This window comes from Trichoderma citrinoviride (assembly GCF_003025115.1).
Source record: "Trichoderma citrinoviride strain TUCIM 6016 unplaced genomic scaffold BBK36scaffold_357, whole genome shotgun sequence".
NCBI lineage: Eukaryota > Fungi > Ascomycota > Sordariomycetes > Hypocreales > Hypocreaceae > Trichoderma > Trichoderma citrinoviride.
Window position 1 is genome coordinate 1 of NW_020195065.1, and position 1336 is coordinate 1336.

The 1336-nt window shown below is 54.2% G+C and overlaps 1 protein-coding gene across 1 annotated transcript; it reads left to right on the forward strand.

Moving 5' to 3' along the window:
• Positions 1 to 963: 963 nt before the first annotated feature.
• On the forward strand, positions 964 to 1311 carry BBK36DRAFT_1164043 (hypothetical protein; the record flags this gene model as incomplete). Its single annotated transcript, XM_024894604.1, has 2 exons — positions 964 to 987; positions 1064 to 1311. Coding segments are annotated over 2 exons (272 nt in total), but the record flags the coding sequence as incomplete, so codon positions are not given.
• Between the last annotated feature and the right edge of the window lie 25 nt (positions 1312 to 1336).

Below are 1336 nucleotides of genomic sequence, written 5' to 3' on the forward strand. Positions count from 1 at the left end.
TTTGAGGCTCAACAGGGCGCCCAAGGCGTGAGCCCGCTCGACGTGCTACCGAAACCCCCAGACGCCTCTGCCGCCCTCGCACGGTGCGCGCCGCCGAACCGTCTCTACCTTAATCCCAAGGCGAGTCCACTATTGGCCCCCGACATGCGCCAGAGACCCCGGCAAAGCCCCAGGGAGACGAGGAAAAAGCGAAGAAGCACAGCTCTGATGAAGCTGCTGTTACAGCTGTTACAAGCATAATCATGCACATACCGGTAGAGGCCCTGCAAGGTCTGCACATGTACATGTACATGTACTACACGCACAGGGTGGACAGACGAGAGCAATGGCAGCTGAACAGTCCAAATCGATAGCACACCTGGTCTCTGCTAACTAATGCTAGTAGTACTACTCCATAGCGGCACCTAAATTAAGAAGCAGACCTGACCCGATTCCCTCACAAGCTCCAATCCCTCGTTTTTACCTGGTCTTCGCTTCCACTGTTTCTCATTGCTCATCCCATCTCACTTCTCTTCTCTTTCTTCTCTTTAACCTTGCATCTAGACGACCATACGGTAGCCAGACGCGCGATCATATAGGACGGCAACCATAAATCTCCGCGGTTATACAGCCGATTCAGAACGGGAACCGAGACCTGTCTTGTCTATCATAAGGGCAGACAAGCAAACCAACAGACAGACAGACACACTACAGCCGCAGCTCGATCCATCCCACACGCCAGAAGAAGCGGCAAAGAGAGAAAGACCCCATACCCAACCAACAGTGCCTCTGCCGATATCAATCCTCGTCTCTGAACTCCGTCACATTCGCCCAGTCTCTGGCCCTTGGTCCGCTCCCGGAGCGGCTGGCAGCGCCTTGCCTCTCATGCACTCTTCTCCACGATAGCGACAGCGACAGCGGCACAATTTCGCTCCTCGTCCTTGTCTTTGTCATCCTCCCTACTCATAATTCACATCAATCACCATGTCTCTCGCCTGTGGACTCTTTGTAAGTCCCACGCTCTCACCTCATATCCCTCCTTCTCTCCAGCCATTGCTCTACTGACGACGGACCAAATCTGCAGCGCCGGCGCTCAAAGTCGGACGAGAAAAAGCCCCGCCGGACCCGTACCTTTTCCATATTCGATCCGAGCATCGACGTGCTCAAGCGAATGATCAAGAATGCCACCATGATCGCTCCGGCAAGATTCCACGATGGCGAACCGACCATCTCCCGTGTTGGTTCCCTTACACGCGAGCACTCAATGACGCCTGAGATGTTTGCCATCCTGGAGAACGTATACGACGACCTACGAAAGGACGACCCCGAGCTGTCGAGAGAAGCTTTTATGGAATTC